The sequence below is a fragment of the Drosophila santomea genome, chromosome 3R (genome assembly GCF_016746245.2).
Source record: "Drosophila santomea strain STO CAGO 1482 chromosome 3R, Prin_Dsan_1.1, whole genome shotgun sequence".
Lineage (NCBI taxonomy): Eukaryota > Metazoa > Arthropoda > Insecta > Diptera > Drosophilidae > Drosophila > Drosophila santomea.
In genome coordinates, this window is record NC_053019.2 from 11,398,483 (window position 1) to 11,416,291 (window position 17,809).

The 17,809-nt window shown below is 44.6% G+C and overlaps 10 protein-coding genes across 12 annotated transcripts in view; 5 read left to right on the top strand and 5 right to left on the bottom strand.

The window, feature by feature from the left end:
• The first annotated feature begins 452 nt into the window (after positions 1-452).
• On the top strand, positions 453-1,218 carry LOC120452338. Its single transcript, XM_039636502.1, has one exon. It carries the CDS (start codon positions 545-547, stop codon positions 1,157-1,159), a length of 615 nt encoding a protein of 204 aa, XP_039492436.1. The 5' UTR covers positions 453-544; the 3' UTR covers positions 1,160-1,218.
• A 3,309-nt stretch (positions 1,219-4,527) lies between these two features.
• Positions 4,528-5,602, bottom strand: LOC120451906 (chymotrypsin-2). The gene is made up of 2 exons (XM_039635915.2): positions 4,784-5,602; positions 4,528-4,714 (listed from the first exon to the last, which is right to left on the bottom strand). Exons 1-2 carry the CDS (start codon positions 5,558-5,560, stop codon positions 4,643-4,645), a joined length of 849 nt encoding a protein of 282 aa, XP_039491849.1. The 5' UTR covers positions 5,561-5,602; the 3' UTR covers positions 4,528-4,642.
• A 149-nt stretch (positions 5,603-5,751) lies between these two features.
• On the top strand, positions 5,752-7,035 carry LOC120451912 (chymotrypsin-1). Its single transcript, XM_039635921.2, has 2 exons — positions 5,752-6,806; positions 6,868-7,035. The coding sequence occupies exons 1-2, from the start codon at positions 6,085-6,087 to the stop codon at positions 6,938-6,940; spliced, it is 795 nt and encodes a 264-aa protein (XP_039491855.1). The 5' UTR covers positions 5,752-6,084; the 3' UTR covers positions 6,941-7,035.
• A 612-nt stretch (positions 7,036-7,647) lies between these two features.
• Positions 7,648-8,672, top strand: LOC120451908 (chymotrypsin-2). Its single transcript, XM_039635916.2, has one exon. It carries the CDS (start codon positions 7,695-7,697, stop codon positions 8,583-8,585), a length of 891 nt encoding a protein of 296 aa, XP_039491850.1. The 5' UTR covers positions 7,648-7,694; the 3' UTR covers positions 8,586-8,672.
• A 222-nt stretch (positions 8,673-8,894) lies between these two features.
• Positions 8,895-9,789, bottom strand: LOC120451911 (chymotrypsin-1). Its single transcript, XM_039635920.2, has one exon. It carries the CDS (start codon positions 9,754-9,756, stop codon positions 8,956-8,958), a length of 801 nt encoding a protein of 266 aa, XP_039491854.1. The 5' UTR covers positions 9,757-9,789; the 3' UTR covers positions 8,895-8,955.
• Positions 9,790-9,795: 6 nt separating this feature from the next.
• LOC120451909 (chymotrypsin-2) lies at positions 9,796-10,895 on the bottom strand. The gene is made up of 2 exons (XM_039635917.2): positions 10,136-10,895; positions 9,796-10,002 (listed from the first exon to the last, which is right to left on the bottom strand). The coding sequence occupies exons 1-2, from the start codon at positions 10,862-10,864 to the stop codon at positions 9,907-9,909; spliced, it is 825 nt and encodes a 274-aa protein (XP_039491851.1). The 5' UTR covers positions 10,865-10,895; the 3' UTR covers positions 9,796-9,906.
• A 128-nt stretch (positions 10,896-11,023) lies between these two features.
• Positions 11,024-11,912, top strand: LOC120451910 (chymotrypsin-2). Its single transcript, XM_039635918.2, has one exon. The coding sequence runs from the start codon at positions 11,065-11,067 to the stop codon at positions 11,866-11,868; it is 804 nt and encodes a 267-aa protein (XP_039491852.1). The 5' UTR covers positions 11,024-11,064; the 3' UTR covers positions 11,869-11,912.
• Positions 11,913-13,038: 1,126 nt separating this feature from the next.
• LOC120453469 lies at positions 13,039-13,496 on the bottom strand. The gene is made up of 2 exons (XM_039638197.1): positions 13,200-13,496; positions 13,039-13,137 (listed from the first exon to the last, which is right to left on the bottom strand). Exon 1 carries the CDS (start codon positions 13,481-13,483, stop codon positions 13,214-13,216), a length of 270 nt encoding a protein of 89 aa, XP_039494131.1. The 5' UTR covers positions 13,484-13,496; the 3' UTR covers positions 13,039-13,137; positions 13,200-13,213.
• A 1,874-nt stretch (positions 13,497-15,370) lies between these two features.
• The window catches only part of LOC120453466 (filamin-A), a 30,724-nt gene continuing 28,285 nt past the window's right edge, over positions 15,371-17,809 (top strand). Inside the window, exon 1 of one of the 3 annotated variants that reach the window (XM_039638188.2) lies at positions 15,371-15,631. In XM_039638188.2, the coding sequence (XP_039494122.1) occupies positions 15,617-15,631 (15 nt within the window). In that variant the 5' untranslated portion in view covers positions 15,371-15,616. The remainder of the gene's footprint in view (positions 15,632-17,809) is intronic. The other 2 variants (XM_039638189.2, XM_039638192.2) reach the window with 2 other exon arrangements.
• On the bottom strand, positions 16,755-17,017 carry LOC120453470. The gene has a single exon (XM_039638198.1). The coding sequence runs from the start codon at positions 17,001-17,003 to the stop codon at positions 16,755-16,757; it is 249 nt and encodes an 82-aa protein (XP_039494132.1). The 5' UTR covers positions 17,004-17,017.

Genomic DNA, 17,809 nt, shown 5'->3' on the forward strand with positions numbered 1-17,809 from the left:
ATGCACGCCGTTGCCCAGAACTCGTTGCTCCAGACCCGCGATTCCTGTGTACCACACACATTTGGGGGCGCTATTTTCGGGGGCTGGCTTCCTTTCGCTGTAGTGGTGAGGTCAGGTGCTCGGGCAATAACTCGCTATGGATGGGTAGCTGTTTGTGTGGGTGTGCTTGTGGGTGTGAGTATGGATGTGGGGTGCCCACTTAAATCAGCATAATGATATGCACTTATTGTTGTGGCAAATTTGTTGCGGAAGTGCTGCGAAAACCGCACAGGATGGGGCCGAGTTCCTTGAGTTTCCTAATTCTAAATCCAAGATTCCTAGGATCATCGTGGGTTTCTCCCAGACACGCTTTTCATATTAAAAGTATGTACAAGAAACAAACTTTTATCCGCCTGAGTCGTACTCTCAGACTAAGTTGTCTCTGATTTAAAACTCCACAGATTAGTCACAAGTCTCAAGCATACGCACATCACAAGTGGAAAAAGTCTGAGCTCAACAACCAGATCGAATATTGTAAATCAGTATAATATAACATACCAGTAAAATGGCCGAGCAGCAGAAGACAAATTTTGCTTCCGATTCAAAATCGCGAAAATTAAAGTTTGCCGGCATTTGCCGTATGAACAACGAGGAGCTGTCGAGTCTCTACAGGATCGATCAGCTGACCGACGAGGAACTGGCCTCCGTGGGCCTGGAGAGGAGTTCCCTGATCGATGACTATCGTCTGCTGCATGAGCTTTCGCTGATGAAGCAAAAGGAGAATGAAGTCACCAAGAGCCGCGCTCAAACGTGGAAAAGAAACCCCGTGGTGTTGGGTGAGCGATTCATAAAACAGATGCAGGAGTACATTCCCGAAACAAAGTACCAATTTCCGATGCTCAGCCATCTGATCAGGCTGATGAGTTTGGAGAAGGAGCCGGAAACCATTTTCAGCGAGCAGGACTTGGGGATCGATGCGAATTACCAAGAAGATGCGAAGGTCCAGCAGCTGCTGCCCAAAGAGCGTCTGGATCGTCGCCTTGAGTCTTTCTACGATCATCTGGAAAACATGTTCCTCCACGGCGATCGCAAAGCGGCCACCGACCTGGTGTTTAACGCCATCGTCCGTTTGGTGGACCGCCGAACTGTTTTGGAATCTGCAACCAATAAACACCATTAACCAGTTTATTGTACTTAAAAGCCATTTTAAATGAACTTTCGATTCCTCCATGCTTTGTACCGCTGATAATCATATGTAGCTATCATCTCTGCAAATCCATTTGTGAACAGATTTTCTCATTTTCGATAGGGGTTATGATTTTCCCAATTACTTGGCCAGAAAGGTGGCAGGTTCACCTTTTCCTCAACCGCATGTTGATGTCGATTTCTTCATTTGCCTAATACGAGTCGACGCCGTCATTAATCTAAAATATGGCTAACACACACGCACCCACGCCCACACACACACACGCGCGCCTGGCGTGCATGTAATTATGCTGGAAACAGTGGCGTGGAAAGGGGTTTTCAAGGGGGGGTTACTCGGAATTTGAGTGAGCGAGGAGCAGTCACATTGCCACCACAGAGACACACATTTGCGTAAGCCTTGTTAATCGTGACAAAAGCTTATTGCGGGTTATTTGGACTACTTGTTTCGCATCCGGCGCTGGCACAACGAAAATCAACATTGCCACATGTAAATACACACAGGCACACGCACTCACACACACACACACACACACACAGACAAAACCACACACATATGTATGTACATATATATTCTGTGCATATGGCTGCGCACAGAGAGACAAAACACCCAGTATATCGTACGCAAAGCGGTTACACGCAGTCAGGATTTGATTTCATGTTCGCATGATTAAGGATTTTCCGTCGGCCCAGCAGAATGTTTCAAATAAGGGGCTTATGAATTTGCAAAGTGGTTTGCAGCATAATGCTCATTACAAAAATTCGGTTTTATGTCATGATCTGCTGCAGGCCTTCAAATTTGTTGACGACATGGTAATGTTCAGTAAAGATGTTGCCCAAAACCCATATAAATCATTATACAGGGATTTCTTTTATACTTATTGTTAGTTATAAAGAAATAAGCAAGATCATTTTTTTAATATACCTAATACTTTGTTCTTATAATAAATATATTATTTATAAGAAGTTTTAAGATTTTGTTACTTGAGCTAGTAACAGTAGTCAGCTTGGAGCTTTAGGCTTGATTGTTGATTCCTTTCCTTTCCTTCTAAGCCCGTGCACATTTTTTCTGTCAGTGTAGAGTTGTGTGCGTATCGGCCTGTCGGTTGAGCCTGTCATCCGAGGGGGAAAGATGCCAAGGAGCTCGCGTCACTTGCACACATAATAAACATTTTAAACATTATTCTCGTGTTAAGCAGCTCCTTGGATTGGTGCTGCCACGTTGCTGCTGTTTCTACTGCTGCTGCTGCGGCTTCTGCTGCTGCTGTTTGATGCTGCTGCTGCTAGGACTGCTGCTGTTCGTTTTCGGTGAAATTTACGGGTTTCAACGAATAATGGTGCATGTGGGAAATGAACGTTTTGTGTTCGCTTTTGCCTGTCATCGCAGCCACGCAGCAGAATCCTCGCTCGCACAAACACTCGCACATTCCAAAACATTCGCCACTTTATCAGCATTTTACTTTAGCCGTTATTACCAGAGATCCACTCACAGTACATTAGCACACCCACACAAATCCACATCCACATCCGCATCCAGCACACCCAACACACCCAGCACACCCACAACACCCACCCATCATCCACAATCCTAACAAGCACACCACTCTACACTCGAGTCCTCACGCATGTTGTTAGTCTCTACGAGGTTGCGACTCTCCAAGGAAATTAAAAAACAACTAAAACAAATTAACAATATAATGACAAAAGTCTTATGTGAACTGTGCTTCAGAGCCGTCGATGGGAAGATTTGGAGCAGATGAAGTAGGCCTAAGACGAAGTGAACGCAGAAATGGAAAAGCACAGTGAGAAAAATTCTTTTTTAAAATAAGGGAAAAAGCATTTAAATCTCAAACAGGTATATTATGTTATCAAACTATATTTACACTCGAATACGAACATAAAAATCAGAAGATAACTCTTAGCTCCAAGATATTGCAATTTGTTGCTCGCACGAATTAATTAAGTGTCTGTTAATTAATTTAAACACATTGCACTGGTGCTGCCCCAAGGGCAAGGCATTAATAATACATGATATGTGCGTGGGAATATTTTTGCTGTGTAGGCAAAGCCGAAGACCCAGGTTTGGGACTCGCAGCTAAATGGCAAATCAAGCATTTGCACAAAATTGAATTACCTACCCAGGCATCCGAGTTTGCAGGCCCATTACGAGAAGTCGAGCCACCGCATCTAACCACCGACCCACCCACTGGTCGGCACCGCCCACGTTAAGTATACGCCATGGATTCGGGGCAATTGGCACTTTTGCAATGGCAACCGGGAATGGCAACAGCAATGCTTTTAATGATGATCGATTTGGGTAAACAATGAAATTTCCGCATTCAAATTTTATTGCTGGCAATCAGCGAGGCTTCCTGCTCACAAGCGCACACACAAATGTCCATATGCCGAATGGGGATATTTATAAACGATGCGCTTTAATATTAATCTATGGCGCAACGCCTGTTTGCTGTTTGTCGGCTAAACTCGCAGAGAAGTTCAATTTGATGCATGTCGTCGTTGAAATTAGCATATAACATGTACATTATCGCATTCAGCGTAAAACAACAGGCTAAGCAAACAAGTTTAGCGTTTAAGCGATTAATGAAATTTCCATAACGGTCTTGAAAATTTAAAATTTTACACAGTGGGACCAGGCTGGTCATTTAATACCAGAAAGGCAAGTGCATTTTATACATGGGGTCATAGCTTAACTTTTTGCAATCGATAACTACGTAAGGTAGATGTCCCGGATCAAACATTGTTATCGATAGTCCGTATTTTTAGTGAACCCATGTTGTGAACTAGTTTAAATGTAATAGGATTTGTTAGCTAAATGTGCGCAGGCACACTGTTTTACCGGCGTCGCTAGTTTGAAATTAGGCGGGAAAACTTAGCATTGTTATTGTCGTGCGAAAGTCTGGAGAACACAATGCGGTGAGCTGGAGTTAGTTCCAATTGTTATAACCAATAATAGTACGAGCGTACTACCACGAGTTAGTCTATCCCTTTTCTTTCTGGATCCATGGCGGAGTAGCCGTTTAAAGCAACTCCGTTCCCGCGACGAGAGGTAGATAATAGAAATAATATCTTATCGAAATAATACTTATTACTTTTAAAGGGACTAATCCAAGCATGAATTTTTTGTTTTTACTTACAAAAGGTAAATATTAAAATATGAATACGAAAAATTTAAGTATGCCTGTTAAAATTCAAATAGGTGTCAAAGGGTATTTAAGATGAAGATTTATTTAAAGATCTACAAAGCAGAACTATATAGTAATCTTGGAAAATATTATATTTTTTAAAGATATTTTGTTTACACCCCATACTAAAGCTTAACTAAAAGACATGAATAAATCATATTTATTAGTGCTTTCAAATATAGTTGTCATATTAAACATCCCTTGCCAAACTGATAAATCGCCTTTCCCGCAGTGCACAGATTAGAGGTGACCAATGTCTAGGCGATCGTACATCCATTCATGGTGGTGCGGATCCAATCGTGGTAGAAGGCAGTGCGCGCATACACATCCTAGTGGAAATAATGGCCAATAAATACATAAATAAATCTCCGTTATAGGTTTATTATTGGAGTACTCACCGGATAGCCACGTCCGCAAGGCACACCCCAATTGCCAATGCCCACCAAACGCTGCTGCTCATCGATCAGCGGTCCACCAGTGTCCCCGTGGCAGGCTCCCTTGCCGGCGTCCATTTGGACACACACATGACCTAGGTCCACATCATCCTGGTTCTGCAACTTCTCCCGGCACTCGTCCACCAGCAGATATGTGCCGGATGCCTCCTGGAGATAGCGACCATAGGTGCCCATGGCCTCTGTGCTGCCCCAACCAGCAAAGGTCAACTTGTCCCCCTCTTCCAGTTCATCGATGTCCGCCAAGGTTATGTTCTTCGTCACATCGTTGAACTCGATGCTGGACGACAAGTGCAGCAGGGCAATGTCGTTGTGGTACAGCGGCTTGTCGAAGTTGCAGTGCACATGGATCTGGTCCACATTGTAGTATGCAGCATATAGGTCCCACCAATCCGAAGTTCCAGTCACAACCAGCAGGTTGGACTTCCTCAATCCCGCCACGCAGCTGGCCGCTGTGAGCACCCAGTACTCGTTGAGTATGAGGCATCCACACAGGTGATACGAGTATACATTTTGGATACTGGCTATCCAGGGCCAATCGCCCTCGGTTGCGGTGGTGCCGCCGGCCACACGACCTTGGGGCACAGCTTCGGTTATGCGATGCCTCTCGATGTTGGCCAAACCCGGAAGTGGTTCTCCTCTCATCCTCATGGCTTCCGTGGGCTCCTGAAGAGCCAGCAGAGTCAAGCCCAGCAGCGCCGTAAAGTTCCACTTATTCCTCATGCTTGGTATATGCGCGGTGCAATCGAAACTAAAAGCCCACAGGCGGACCACCTTAAAATTACACCTCATATGGCGGATCTTATCGGCCAGTTTGGTCGAATTTTGGATAATGGGAAGTTTATGGGTCTGGACATGGCGATAAGTGGCATATGCGGCAATGTGGCCGTGGTCATTGTGAGCTGACTGGCTAGTTCGACCGGTGCATTTATACAGTGCCGAGATTTGCCGTGTCACACTAGTCCACGGGTTTATGGCGACCAGGTCCAATTGAACGTTCCGCCTTTACCGATCGCGTTTTATCCTTGCAGCCGTAAAGATACCTGGCTGCTTACGGCCATAAAGATTGCTGGCCAGTGCTCAGTTGGCCGCGAAAAACCCAAGTGAGCCAACTCCCGAAGTGCGATTAAATGGGTTTATATGGAGAGCCTATAAAAACGCTCAGTTGGGTCATACAATTTTCCATTGCCGGTCATTAATTCGCGCTGTCCGACATTGTCCCTCGTCTCGGAAATATTCTTTAGGGGATGGCTGTCCGTTTGTCACTGATTTGGCTGCTTCTGCTGGGCACTTCCATTGACGTCACGCGCGGAAAGCGTTTGGATCGTAAACTTTTGGACAATCGAATTGTGGGTGGTGAGGAGGCGGAGGATGGGGTGGCTCCTTATCAGGTGTCCATCCAGACCACCTGGAAAACCCACATCTGCAGCGGAGTCATTCTCAACGAGCAGTGGATCCTCACCGCGGGTCATTGTGCACTGGACTTTAGCATCGAGGATCTGAGGATTATCGTCGGCACGAATGATCGCCTGGAGCCAGGACAGACTTTATTTCCGGACGAGGCTCTGGTCCATTGCTTGTACGACATTCCCTATGTCTACAACAATGATATTGCGTTGATCCATGTCAACGAGTCGATTATATTCAACGATCGCACCCAGATCGTTGAGTTGAGCAGAGAGCAACCTCCGGCGGGTTCCACGGTCACTTTGACGGGATGGGGTGCTCCGGAAAGTAGCTTTCCCACAGTGCAGCATCTGCAAACCATCAATCTTACCATCATCGCGCACGAGGAGTGCAGGGAGAGGTGGGACTTCCACAATGGCATCGACGTCGGTCATATTTGCACCTTTACCCGGGAAGGTGAGGGAGCCTGCTCCGGAGACTCCGGAGGTCCACTGATGTGGGAGGGCAAACTGGTAGGCCTGGTCAACTGGGGAAGAGCCTGTGCCGTCGGCATGCCCGATATGTAAGATCAAGTTAATCTACCTCCTATAAGGTGGGAATTTATGAATTGCCAATCCTTTCAGGTATGCCAACACGGTTTACTATCAGGATTGGATCCGCAGGACTCGCTCTGGATGCAAGAATCGCGTTACCTGAAGGAGATAGTAAGAGATTAACTGGTATCACTATGATAAATGTTGGCATTAATATGAGAAATAAATGTATTGATTAAAATAACGATGATAACACAAGCCCCTTACTCATGTGGTCATTGCCTACTTTTATATGGCCAATCAACACTTTTATGGAACTGTTTGCTAACATGTTATGGCATAGGGCAATGTCATGCTAGGGCTGAAAAATGAATAAAATACAACTCAATTCTGCAGATGAAAATGCCATGAAGCCTAATGATAAACATACATTTTGCTGCTGTTCCAGAAGATTTAAAATAAAATGTATTACCATGAAAAATATATCAAATTCAAATGTGTCTAACTTTAAGTAGAAAAGTCATAAAAACTCTAAATGGTTACTTTTGGAATCTTGATATATGAAATCATGTGGTTCCATGACGAGATCATTTATAAATCCTTTAGATATATGGTGTAGGTGGTAATAGATGCAACCCTCGTTCTTATAAAGTCCAGAGGTAATATCCACGAAGTGACCATTCTAGATATTATTCCTCGCATTTTGTGACAATGATTGCCCTGTCACAAAATGATAATCAGTGTGCGTCTATATCTTTTTACGATATCGGGCTTTATGGCATAGATACATGGGCGAAAACATTGATTCCGATTTACGATAAAACCCGAGACTTACGATAAAACGTTCGAGTATAAAAGAAAAATCACAGCCCATATGCAGGTTTAATTGTCGCACTGAAAGTCAAGCACCCACCAAAATGGTTCGACTGGGAGTTGTGCAGGTCCTTGTGATCCTCCTGGCCTGTAGTTGCCTTAGCCCCATCAGCGCCGTGCGATTGGCACAGCTTAGTGAGGAGCAGCTGGAGTGGATCGCGAAGGCGGAAGGAGTCAACTTCCAGAATCGCGTAATCAACGGCGAGGAGGCGCAGTTGGGCGAGGCCAAGTACCAGATATCGCTGCAGGGAATGTACGGTGGTCACATATGTGGCGGATGCATCATCGACGAACGCCATGTCCTGACGGCGGCCCACTGTGTATATGGCTATAACCCCTCCTACCTGCGAGTGGCCACGGGAACTGTGGAGTGGGCCAAGCCGGATGCCATGTATTTCGTGGAGGAGCACTGGATCCACTGCAACTACAACAGTCCCGCCTACCACAATGACATTGCCCTAATTCGGCTGAACGATACGATCAAGTTCAACGAGTACACTCAACCGGCTGAGCTGCCCACAGCTCCGCTGGCAAACGGGACGCAGTTGCTCCTCACGGGCTGGGGCTCAACGGAACTCTGGGGCGATACGCCCGATGTACTCCAAAAGGCCTATCTCACGCATGTGGTCTACTCGACCTGCCAGGAGATAATGAACGACGATCCGTCCAACGGTCCTTGCCACATCTGCACACTTACGTCTGGTGGACAGGGAGCCTGCCACGGCGACTCCGGCGGTCCGCTGACGCACAATGGAGTGCTCTACGGCCTGGTCAATTGGGGCTACCCCTGTGCCCTCGGAGTTCCCGATAGTCACGCCAACGTCTACTATTATCTGGAATGGATCAGGAGCATGACCTCGGGACCATGCAGCAATTGTCACTGCTACGCCAGTAACTATCCTAACCTGTTATCATCCCAGAGCACAATAAGCTGAGCAAGCTATACGAATTTGATTTGAGGTAGGAATGTACTGTGACAACTGGTTGAAATAAAAGCTAGTGGCGGATTAGCAATAAGAAAATCGAGCTAGTGTTCCTTTTCAGCAATATGGATTTCTTTTTCCGAACGTTTACCCATATTGTCTGTTCAATATTTACTCAATGTTTATTGCTTTTTTGCATCTATAATTTCACTAACTAAAATTCCCCTTGAATTTTAGAATTCGTTTTTAAAAGTAAACTTCGTTAACATAAACGTTTAAATGTGCAAAAAAAATTTCGAAAAAAAACTAAAAGACACTTTATTATATACATAGATTAAGTTTTCTTTATTTCCCTCCGAAATGTAATAGTTTTCCAAGTAAATCAGTAGTAACACTTGTCGTTGCCGCTGATCTTGCTGCGAATCCAGTCAAGGTAGTAGTACACATTGGCCTGCACATCGGGCAGTCCGACCCCGCAGGGTCGTCCCCAATTGACCACACCCACCAAGTGGCCATTGCTCACCAGGGGGCCCCCGGAATCGCCGTGACAGGAGCCCTCGCCCTCCCGCGAAAAGGTGCAGATGTGACCCACACCCATGCTGCTGGTTCGGTTGAAGGTCTCGTAGCACTCACTCAAGGGAACCAGACCATAAGTCAGCTTGTGCAGGTCCTCCAAGGAGCTGCCGTAGGCCACATCGGAGCCCCAGCCCGTGAGGACGATCTCATCTCCGGATTGAACCGGTCTGATTGGCAAGGCGATCGGCTGGGTCAGCTCATTGAAGGTGATGTTCTGGGTAAGCTTCAGCAGGGCGATGTCGTTATGCATGTAGGGCTGGTCGTACATGCAGTGCCTGTGAATCTCGGCGGTGTAGTAGACGGCTCCCGGCTCGGCCCATTTGTTGGTGCCCGTGATCACATTGACCAGGGCGGGAACAAAGTTCTCCACGCAGTGTCCGGCTGTTATGATCCAGTTTTCGTTCAGGATGGCACCACCGCAATTGTGGGCACCCACTATGGGTTGCAACGAAACCTGGTACGGAGCAAATCCGATCTCGGCTACCTCGCCGCCCTTAATCCTGCCAGATGGACCTGCAGAATAGGGTCCAACCAAGCGCTTTGATTCACAGGGACTCGGGGGCTTCACAACTAGGAGAAGCAAAAGGCTTAGACGGAGCAGCTTCATATCGAAGGTTTGACCAAGTACTGAACACTAAACGTCAACTTCTTCGCTATCAAAACTTTATTAAGTGGCCCATTCTTATCGGGGCTATTTTATCGTTGCCTTATAAATTAGCCTGTTTATGGGTTATGATAGTCGCAGTTCACGGAACCTTTAGGAGTGGGTAGAGCTGTAGCCAGAGCACTTTGAATTCCCACTCATGACATTGCGTATCCAATCACGATAGAAATAAACACTGGCGTGAACGTCCTGAAAATATATCAAATATTCTGAATGGGTTCTTAGACATCTAGATGTTTTTGAAGAGACCACAATTGAGTTAATGATTCCTAGGAGGAGACTGGCACTAAAACTAAGTGGTTGAAGGTTTTCTATCACTTACCGGAACTCCGGTGGCGCAGGGCCATCCCCAGTTGACCAGTCCCACCAGGTAACCCTTGCTGACCAAAGGTCCACCAGAATCTCCGTGGCAGGCACCTTCTCCCAGCCGCGAAAAGGTGCAAATGTGACCCACATCGCAATCGTCATCGTTGCTCAGCAGGGCTTTGCACTCGCGATGGGGAACGTACTGAAGGTACAAAACCTGCAGATCGATGGGACTGGCGCCCCAGAGGACCGTGGATCCCCATCCAGTGAGGATCACTTCATCGCCCGGCTGCATGGGCACCAAGGGCAAGGCGATCGGTTGAGTGCGCTCGTCCCACGCAATGGGCTCAATTAGTTCCAACAGGGCAATGTCATTGTGCATCTCCGGAGTATCGTAGTTACAGTGGATATGGATGGCTTTAAGGAAATACCTGCCTCCCGGTTGGTTATACTTATTGGTGCCCGTGACGACAACCAGCCATGGCATAAAGGCATTTACGACGCAGTGGGCGGCGGTCAGGACGAATGTCTCGTTTATTATAGCGCCACCACAGGAGTGGGCGCCTGAGATTCCTTGCAAGGATATCTGATAGGGAGCGAAGCCATCCTCAGCCGCCTGACCTCCAACGATTCGTTGATCCTTGAAAAACCCTCCATCCGTGGAGTTTCCTTTGATTCGTATGGCTGCTGTTATGGATAAGAGTCCCCAAAGTCCCAACAAAATAAGTAAAGCCGCTGCCGACATCTTGTTTCTGGCCCTGGTCAGCTAATGAAGTTCCCAGTCTAACAGACTGCCTTCTTGACCATTTATCGGAATCAGATAAAAAATCAGTTTATGGCGCGATTGGTGGAACCTTTGCTCAGGCCATTTCGACTTTACAATATTTCAAACAAAATCGCAGAGGGTAAAACCAGACTAGCTCAGTCCGCGATTGCATTTCAGCCATGGCGTTTGCACGGTTCCTTTTCCATATTCTCCTGTGCGGTTCACTTTACGGCAAACTATTGGCAGTGGAGCACTTTATTGTGGGGGGCCAGAATGCAGCTGAAGGAGATGCCCCCTACCAGGTGTCGCTCCAAACCCTTTTGGGTAATCACCTATGCGGTGGTGCCATCATATCGGACCGCTGGATAATAACTGCTGGTCACTGTGTCAAAGGATATCCAGCCAGTAGACTTCAAGTGGCCTCTGGAACTATTCGTTATACGGCGCCAGGAGCTGTGCACTACCCAGACGCCATCTACCTGCACTGCAACTATGACACTCCCAAGTACCACAATGACATTGGCCTGCTTCACCTGAACGAGAGCATCAGCTTTAACGCCCTCACTCAGGCGGTTGGGCTACCCACTTCTTCCTTTCCCAGAGGGGCTGCGGATCTGGTTTTCACCGGATGGGGATCCCAGTCGGCGGCAGGAACCTTGCCCACACAGCTGCAGCGTATCCAGCAGCAACACCTCAGCTTTCAGGCCTGCGAGTCCCTGCTGTCCGCCTACGAAGATGTGGATCTGGGTCCCTGCCATATCTGCGCATATCGCCAGGCAAATATTGGCGCATGCCACGGAGACTCAGGCGGTCCTTTAGTTCACCAGGGCACACTGGTAGGCATACTCAACTATTTCGTACCCTGCGCTCGTGGAGTGCCGGATATATTTATGGATGTAATGTACTACCGCGACTGGATGCGGCAAACAATGAGTGGCAATGGCAAGTGTGCACAGGTCAGCCAGCAGACGATAACTGGATAAAAATATTCGAACTCATTAAAGAAACTGAATTTCTGATGTAATTTGTAATTTCTGGCATATTTAATTAATTTATTAAGCCATTTAAATATAAGATAGTTGCCAAACGGTCAGCATTGTATCAAATCGCACCCCAATCGCACCCAAAACGCACCTTAACCGCTCCCAACCCGCCACCAAATCGCCACCAAACCGCAAACAAACGGTACGAGGCTGAATATATGCGGTATCCTTTACGGGGAACGCTATACGGCAAATCCTCTACTTTTAGAATTACTGCGGCTGCCACCAGCTACAGTTCACCTATATTTGGCAGAATATTGTGGTGAGTTATTTTGATGTTCCTGGAGGCAAATGATATTCTTGGCCCCCAGCCAGGAGGTCGTTCAGACAGACAGCCGGAATGTCTTACTGATTCAGCCAGCCGTCGTTTTCTGATTTATTTCGGAAGGAGGGAAGTGTCGCACTGGCCACACGTGTCGTTCTGATCTAATTGGAAGCAGGTTGACCCAGACAGAAGTGGTCTTAGTCATGATTTGAGTTGTGAGAAAATTTTCGACAGAAATCGCTCACGGCGCATGGAAATTCTGAAAATATTTCTATCGCCACTCGCCGTTCAGATGGGGGAAAAACAACCGGGAAAGCGCTCAGTTGTGGGTTGTATCTTGGCATTTTGAAAAAGATTTTCAGTTGCTGTATTGACTTGGACGTGTTCGGTGCGGGTCTCGAATTTTCTTGGAATACGCGGCGTATTCGCAATCCGTGAGCTATATGTAGACGCGTGTCTTGCTCATATTTTTATATATACAGCAATATATAACAAGTGAAATTTCGCAACTTGTGCAGAGTCAAGGGAAAATTATGTTAAATCCAGTGAAAATGCCAAAGTATGTGAAATAAGGTTTCCAATTAAGGCAAACCAACAGTGCTATATTTTACGTACCTACCAAGAGTGTTGAATAATTGCGCTAAGAGTAGACGGCCAATGAAACAGTTCAAATAAATTTATTACCAAAAATAAAATAGATTCTGAATATTTTGTGTTATGTGAATTTCGGTTTGAAATATTGCGTACAAGGCGTTGCCATTTCGTGATATATTCAGACGATGAAAGGTCTCTTTGCTGGATCCCAAAGAAAGAGCCATTAAATGTTCAGTTGTGAGAGCGTAAAGTGCATTTATCTGTCGGGCACCAGATGTTAATAGAGCCTCTGATCTTTATTTAGCCCCAATCGCATGCTTCGCCGCACCTGGGGTATTTTCGGGGTATACCTAAGGGGACCAAGCGCCAATGTATTTCCCAAATGATTTATTTAAGTAGGCGTTAGGCGTACAAATTGAAGTGATTTTAATAGAAGACGTACACCTTGTGTGCACCCTTTACAAGATTCTCGCAAGGTCCTTGGATTTGTCCATCACATGGGGTCATAGCAGTTGACGGAGCAACAGGTGCAGATGTAGTAGTATCCTCCCAGTAGGGATACGAAGTGGTAGAGTCCCCGTTGGGCACCCAAGAAGAGGAATATTGGTCCCAATAATATCCAGATGACGTAGTTGATTCCGTGCAAGAGCAGCCTGCCAAGACGCAGAACAACGCAATGATCGTTAAGAACCTCATGTTAGTCGACTTCAACACAAACTAATAGGTGATAGATACAATTTGATTAATTAAATACTTCTTATCTTATTTACTTTCAATTGTTTAACGGAATAATACTATAAAACAGTTGGGCAAATGCCCAATTTCTCCTGAAAAGTCAATTTGGTCTGACTAATATTTATTTTCATATTCTATTGCCAAATTAATCACCAGCTGTTGTATTTAAAGTATTACCAATTTTAATATACGCAACCACCTTTGTTAATTTGTATATTTCATTTCTAAATACCTAAGCAGCAGTGACGAAGAGAGAAGAGCAAAATAAAGCGTTGGCACGTGAAATTACTTGACGGCAACGGGGCTTATGCGCAACATGAGATTTTAACAGCCCAAGCAGCTGTTAATATAATTCGAACGCCATGAATAATGATGGCCAATAAAAATAAAATTTGTTTAGAAGTACACGCGCTTTGCTTTCACATGGAAATTGAATATGTTAATTTTGGAAATGGTTAGTACAGAGTTCTTGTGAATGAAGTATAATCTTGTATGTTGTTTCATACTCACAAGAATAGTTTATTCCTTGAATAACCTACTGGTTTGTTAAAATTGATAGCAACCGCGATTAGTATACATTTCAAATTAATTTTGCATACGGTGGAAATATTTAAACTATTTTCTCTAGTCATTATTTATTACTCAAAAGTTATTGTACGCTACAATGGATTTTTCTTAAATCTATTTATTCCCGAAATACAGTGTATTCCCGAGTACTGAAATTGTTTGATATATTTCGCGTGCTCTTGCTGAGTTTTATCTACAAACGAGCATAAACATCCAAGCCAAATAAAATCAAGGAATTTATGACAGCTGATTTGGCCGGAGCGAGTTAGTCATCTCGCAAGACTAAACAACATACGACTGTGCATATGCTTTCAATTTAAGAGTTTTATGGGTTCTACGATCCCCCGATTTGGGATACTTTATCAGCGCCTCGTGACTCAGCTGGCGGGGGAACACGGAATGCGGAATGTACTTGGGGCGACCGCCAGAGATGGCCAAAAGCCAATCATTTTCGCAGAGCCACTTTCAATTGTGGCCAGCAACCAGAAGATTGAAGCACAAGCATGAAACACAAACGACGGCAACCATTCCTATGAATAGAATAACAACAAAATCAGCTGCGCGTCGAAAATCACATTTGCGATGAGTTGCAGGGGGTGTGTGGGGGCATCGGTAGTTGGGGACTGGGGGGCCATGTAGTAGCGTCGCCAAAAACCTGCCAAACAGAGTCAAGAGTGCAGTCAACGTCGACGGCGACGGCGACTTCGACGACGAGTCAACGTCACTCGCAATACCAAAAACACAACACAAAACATGAAGCGAGATAAATATTGAACAAATTATGTATTGAAGACCTTTTACAGCCCGGGAAGCACTTTTAGATTCTTCTGAGAAGCGTTTGTATTATAATATCCCACCCAATTTTATGAGGATCTGTAAGCTTAACAATACAAATTACAAATAAATGTGTTTTACATTTAAAATTTAGTCTCCTCTAAAATTCAACTATGATATATAATAATATTATATCATAATTTAATTTGTCATACAACAGATAATAATATTATCATTTAATTACAAACCATTGTAATCTATAAACCAGAATGAGTGTGTGGAACGTATCTTTTGCAATTATAACGCTAAACAGATTCGTAATATTTCTAAAGGAGTTATTTAAGATGATCCCCGGCTGTGTGATTTATCTGAGAAAATAATAATAAAGAAATTGAGAAATAAGCGGCGAGCATTTGGCTGCATAAAAACTTTGTGCAAGGAGGCGCACACAACTCAGTCGAGTTGAGAAATTGTCGCGGCCAGTACGAGTACGAGTAGCAAAGAACGCGAAAGCAACGCGCGCATCTCGTGCACATATTTTCAAAACAGAAAGAAAGAAATTCTGAAATTTGTTTACGAAAAAAAGAAGGGTTTCCCAGTCGGTTTGTGTTGTGCTTTTGAGAGAAACGTGCTCGCCACGCCAGGAATTGTGTAATTAGCGGGCAATCAAGTGATCAGTATTAAGCACCCAATAAAGTATTACAACTTGAGATCATTCAATCGGCGATTCCTATCAACAAAACCATCGATAATATGGCGTCCAGAAAAGTGAGTTTTTTATGGTGCGGCTAGGGTGGCCCTTATCTGACCAGCAATCGTTGCATTTCACCCACACGATTTTCCACGATATAATTCACGATATTTTCACGACGAAAATGGAAATGGAGGACATGTGGTTCTCATTACCTTTTCATAAAAACTAAATATTTGTCAATTTATTTTTAGTCAAACAGGCGGGCCAAAAGTGCTCACTTGCGCCTTCGCTGTGTAAATGTTGGGTGTAATTTTAGTTTCGAATAAATTCAAATTAATTTAAATGGAAGTGCAAATTTATTTAGCATTTCATTGGCGGCGTTCGGCGACGCTGATTCATGCGATTCCCCAGCGATGCAAGTGGCGCCTCACGTATTCGTCGTCACTTGGCCGCCGCTTTTGGCCCGATTTGAAAAGTTTGTTGCCATATAAGGGGATCCTCAGCTAGACGCACTTGTTCTATATGGCCAGCACTCCGACATCCCACTCCCTTGTGGAATGTAGTGAAGGTCTGCAGTCCAAAAACTCCGAATGCTATGCCTAACGAGCCTTGTAAAAGTTTATTTGGGATTTTTATAATTACTCCAAAATACGAATCATTAGATGCAGAATTATTTATAAATGAAATACAATTTCTTGGCGCTCCAATTATTGTTGTTCAGAAAGATGGAAAATAACTTCAAATCGAAACTGATATTTCGGGTATCAAATGTTGGCCTTAAGTACTTATAAGACGTCAAGTAAATTGTTAACACAAGTGCTCAGATTTCTGTTTCTAACAAGTGATGGAATTAAGACAGTTGAGTAAATACTCTAATTTGCCAAAGTTTGTCCTTCTGTCCGTATGAACCCTCGGAAACTATAAGGAAAACAGTTAAGATTAAATATGCAAATGATAGAGACGTAGCGGCTGAGCAAATTAAAAACAAAGCCATGCCCACTCTCACGGCATCAACTGTCAAGAGTAGCGGGTATCTGATAGTCGAGTAAATCAACTATAGCATACTTCCTCTTGTTATTCCTATAGTTATAGTTTTTTGGTAGGTTGTTTTATTTTATATTTAAAGGCTGGTAATTGATGGGTCTAGAACTTTTTATACTTTATTACTTCAGAACAATTAGATTAGTATGAATTTATTTAGTAGAAGAAGTACAGTTTCTTGCCGCAAAGTCCACCAGGACCTCCCACGCAGGGCGGCAGTTGGGGAGGGACCTGTCCACAGGGTCCTTGGGGTCCGCTTCCACATGGAGGTTGTGCCGGGGGAGCTAGGGTAGTGGTGGTCGTAGAAGCCTGTTCGGTAGTTGTCTCGTCATATTCTATAGAAGTTGAGGCCACTGTAAATCCTACAATAGCGCACAAGAGGACAAGAACGGCGAATAACTTCATTTTGGTAACTTTGTATCTGCAGTGATAATCTGGTGCCAAGATTTCGCGAATTTATACTTTTCATTTTTGGCAAGTCAAATATTATCACAAATGCGAAAAAGTTATTTTCGTTAGCAAGAAAAAAACAATTGAACAAACATAGCAAACATAGCAAACATAGAATGTTTTTAAGCTCTGATTGTCTACATATGTATATTGTATCGATACATTTATTTTTACCGTGTAGTGTGGTTGAGAAATTGAGTGCCTTATGAGGAAGGCACTGGATAGTTCCCTTGGGGAATTTCGCGAAGGACTACACGGTCCCAAAAAACGGCATTACCCAGTCCACGGGCATCGATCTGCCATCGATCATACACACATAGCTACCCGTTTTGACTTTGACTCATTTGGCTAAAATTAACGATTTCTAACCATATCGAGAAGGTCGCTGGTTGTCAGCCCCATTTGCTTGGCTCATTCACTTGTCTGGCCGACGCCGTGCATTTGTTTCTGCCTTTCGGTTTTGCATGTGCATTTGATCAGGCGGAAAAAGGGGCAGTGTGGAATCAAAAGGCACTGCCAAAAGCAATCCTCAAATATGCCAAATATTTACCACAATTATTTGCTCTTCCCTGGTTATGGGTGTGTGCGAGGGGATTATGATTCACTTCATTGGCCGACTACTCGTTTCGGGTGTCCGTTCTGCTGAGTCGCGGGTTAATGATTCCAGGGCTTGGTCTTCTAAATTTCTACAAATTTATTTATATATATTTCTTGATAATGCTCCCGACTAAAATAATACATTTTTAATGCATTCCCAAAAG